Below are 4,183 nucleotides of genomic sequence, written 5' to 3' on the forward strand. Positions count from 1 at the left end.
TGGCGCAGGATCTCTCTACACAGCTCAAACTCATAATGCTCCTTGTGTTTTCAACCTCCCCAGTTCTGGGATTACAGGTGTGCGCCACCATGCCTGGACTCAGTGGCTGGCTTAGCATGCCTAGGGGCAGGGCTGGCACAGCATGTAGTGCCAGAGATCGAACCCCCCCTGCACTTGCCTAAGCAGGTGCTTAGTCCACTTAGCTATCTCGCTGGCCCTCCATTTACAAATATGGAATAACCTCATTGTCATTATGACTTACTTTGTCAAAGTTTATCAATATGAGTATAGCTTGTCCTCCTTTTGGATTCTATTTGCATGGAATATTGCTTTTTATTCTCATTTTCAGTTACTACCTTTTTTTTTTCTTTTTTCTTCCTTGTTGTTGAAATGTGTTTCTTGCAGGCAACAAAGAATTGGGTCTCCTTCTATCCCCAGTGTACCATGTGGGCCCCACCCCTGGGGTGCACTGAGAGGCAATTGAAACTGGGCGTGGTGGCACATGCCTGTAATCCCAGCTTTTGGGAGGCTGAACACAGGCAGATCACTACGAGTCTGATCTACATAGTAAGACCCCATAGAACCTGTACTAAATACAAATGAATACATAAATAATTAAAGTAAAAATTAAAAATGAAGTGGTTCTTGTTTTTTAATCCCATCTATCAGTCTTTATATTTTAATTGGAGAGCCAAGACCATTTATATTCAGATATATAGAGAGGGGTTCACATTAATTCTTGTAATATATTGTTTTTCTAGTGTTTGATTCCTTCCAAATTATCAATAGCTTATGTCTTTCTTTCTGTGTAGGATTCTTTTAAATATGTTCTTCAGTGCTGTGCTTAGTGGTCATGAATTTCTCCTTTGACTTGAAGAATAGCTTTGGTGGATATAGTAATGTAGGTTGGTATTTATTTTCTTTCAGGGATTGCAATACATTGTTCCACACACTCCCAGTCTTTAGGGTTTCTTTAGGGAAATGTCTGCAGTTTCTTTGATAAGTTTGCCCTTATTGAGAGACTTGGCTTTTCTCTCCTGCAGTTTTCGGTAGTCTTTCTTTGCTTTGTCCTCTTGGCATTTTAACTATGCCATGGTGCAGCAATGCAAAGTTCTACAACTTCTATATTTTGCCTTTTGATTTGTTTGAGGAAAAAAAAAATTGGGGGTAGCAAGAGTCAATATGTTGTTTTTCTTGCCAGGCAGGAAAAAAGATTTGAACGGATTACTAATGAGACTATAGCTTTTTGAGCAATTTAATTCAAAATAAAATGAAACAAAAAAATATACATAAACACACAAGAAAACAGAACCAAAATTTTTTTAAAAGATTTCTTTGTATGCAATAGTGTGCTGGTAAATGTTCAAATACCTGATGATGTTTTCTTTATGTGTGTGTCCTTTTTTAGGTGGGTATATATGATTTATATTTAGTATAAGTTTTACTGACATGAAGGATGTTTAACAGTGGTTTAATAAATAATAATAAAATATGCAGCTGTTGTCAGTGCAAATTCTGTATAGTCATTCTCACAAAATGTTTTCATTGCTTTCTGCTAACATGTATGTACCTAACCAACCTATGTTTGCAATTGCCAAATGAGTGTAGTTCCAACATCAATACTGATTAACAAATAGAAAGTGATTAAACAAAGGTGTACATGTACAAGCTTCATTTCTAACCAATAATGTAAAGAAATTATTAAGCATATGTATATGATGGTTTTAAGATACTGAAAGGGTTTTCAATTTTTTGTTTGATGCTCACAGTGTAATGACTACAGATACACTTTATGTTTAATACTCATTGGTAACTTTTTTCTCCATTGGTAACTTTTTTCCTGAGTCAGAGCAAAAATCAACAGGTAAATCAAGCTCAAACATGACATTTGCCAATTTCTTTAATATAAATACAATGCTATGGCTGAGAGTAAGACATGCAGAGCTGGAAGGATGTTCCCACTTGTGCATCATTACAAAGGACAAATATAATACATATAAATCACCTCAAGAACATAGGCAATAGTACAGTTTGAGAAATTGCTAAAAATTGCTGTCCTTAATCCTTTTTTTTTTTTTTTTTTGTGACTGGGCCTCCTTGCTGGGTAGTTCAAGCTCGCCTTGAAATCACCATGTATGAGATTTTTGGACTTATGTGAAAACATGAGAAATATATAATTCTTTATGCTTATTTTTAAAATATATTCTAATTTTTAAATGTTTTTATCATATTCTGTAGGGACATAAAGTTCAACATATCAATATTTGATGAAAAATACCTGTTCCATAGTATGTCTAAGATGTTCGATATGCAGACAGTGAGGCTGCTTAACAGCCTAAGTTGTTTGATAATAACAACAGGCTTGTCTTCTGGATGGTTAAAAACCTAAGTTTGCAGACCAAAATTAGAGAAAAAGAAGGGCTGCAAGGAAAGCCAACATTTTGACCCTAACCTTCTAAGGTCAATTAAGACTCAGGACAGATGAGAACTTGTACTGTAACGTCATGTAACTCAGTAGTGTCCCAAATTTTCTGATCAAGGAGATTATGGGGCCAAAGAGGAAAGTGATCGATGATGTAGAGTGTGCCTAAGGAGAGTCACATGGAGAGAAAACACTCTCTCAGGCTTTCACAGAGAGCACATTGGCCAAGCAATGGCCGTGACTCATCCACATGGCTGACACTGACAAAGGTTCTACAATCTGAGGTACAGGATCTCAAGATAAATCCTGAGGAGATTTCACTGACCTTTTCAGACCCAAAAGCTACAATTCTTGTTGCATAGGTCCTGCTTTACCTTGGTCTTAACCATCCAGTAGAAAAGTATGAAGATGAAATATAGGAAGGAAAGCCATGCTGTTATGTTGAGCTGTGGGGGACTCAGGTCAACAATTTCTGACATTGCCAGTTAAACAGAAGACCCAATGCTATTATGGGCTACTGGACTCTTTTAGAATATTTTGCTGAGTTTACACACCTATAATATTCAAATAACGGAACTTAACAAAAAAAGGGTATACAGATGAATGTCCATTTTATATCTGTGTATTCAAAGTGGTTAGGATAGATATATAGTTACATTCTGTTAATGAATAGAATGATATGTTCTAATGGTGTTTGTAAATAGGATATCAAGTCCGCATCTTGTACAGCAATTAACCACTAAGAAGAATGTATGCAGTGTGTTAGTTATTGAAACTGTCCTAGCAATTTGATTTGAAACTGTCTCATTGCTGTTTATCAGTAGAATTATGAAAAAATAAATAAATAGTAAAAAAAAAATTTAAAAAAAGAAATCACCATGTAGCCTAACTGGCCACAAACTCACAGTGATCCTCCCACCTCAGCCTTCTGTGTACTGTGATTATTGGCATGTGCCACCATGCCTGCTTTAATCCTCATTTTAATTAATTTATTTAATTGTATGTTTTTATAATTTGCTGCCTATATTTAACAACCATTTTACAAGATTTCTGAAATTTCAGCAACTGGTTCTCAAAAGCTGATGTAAGCTTACTGTGGCTTCATTTGTTTTTCTTTTGTAGGTCGACTTGGGAAACCAAAAATTACAAAGAGTATAATACTATTTGTGAATGGTACCTGTAACGTGACACTGACGTGCTCTGCGGACAAAGATGAAAGGAATGTGACATACAGGTGGAGTTCCCTGGAAACAGAGGGCAATGTCCTCCAACTCATCCAGACCCCTGAGAACCAAGAGCTGAATTACACATGTACCGCCCGGAACCCTGTCAGCCACAGTTCCAACTCTATCTCTTCCCAGCATCTCTGTGCAGGTATACAAGCTCTTCTTTCCTGATGAGTCTCAAAATTCACTGTGAAGAGCTTCAGGGCCCAATTTGGGCCTCTTCTTCAGGAGAATGTACTTCCCTTACATTGAGCCTAGTTCCAGGGAGCATTTCCCCCTAGGAAGCCCTCTGGGGAAGATGTCAAAGTTTCTCCAAGATGCTAAGCCTTTTGGGGTGTTCTGAGTTAGCCCTCAGGATCCTAGGTTCTGGAATAATTTTTTACGTTTAATGGCAGAAAATTAGTTTCCCCAGGAGCTTTATCTCTCCCTGGAGGCCTCCCTGTTTTGATAGTGGTCCTGGCTGTGGATAAATCTTCCAAGCATCTTTTTTTTTTTTTTTTTTTTTTTAGAGTTTAGGTAAATTGAGGATGCTGAC

General features: G+C 37.0%; 1 protein-coding gene across 2 annotated transcripts in view; it reads left to right on the forward strand.

Moving 5' to 3' along the window:
• The window catches only part of Cd84 (CD84 molecule), a 41,525-nt gene that overhangs the window by 20,582 nt on the left and 16,760 nt on the right, over window positions 1-4,183 (forward strand). For both annotated transcript variants that reach the window (XM_023699820.1, XM_023699821.1), the window contains exon 3: window positions 3,545-3,796. In XM_023699820.1, the coding sequence (XP_023555588.1) occupies window positions 3,545-3,796 (252 nt within the window). The remainder of the gene's footprint in view (window positions 1-3,544; window positions 3,797-4,183) is intronic.

This window comes from Octodon degus, unplaced genomic scaffold (genome assembly GCF_000260255.1).
Source record: "Octodon degus isolate 3935 unplaced genomic scaffold, OctDeg1.0 scaffold00116, whole genome shotgun sequence".
NCBI lineage: Eukaryota > Metazoa > Chordata > Mammalia > Rodentia > Octodontidae > Octodon > Octodon degus.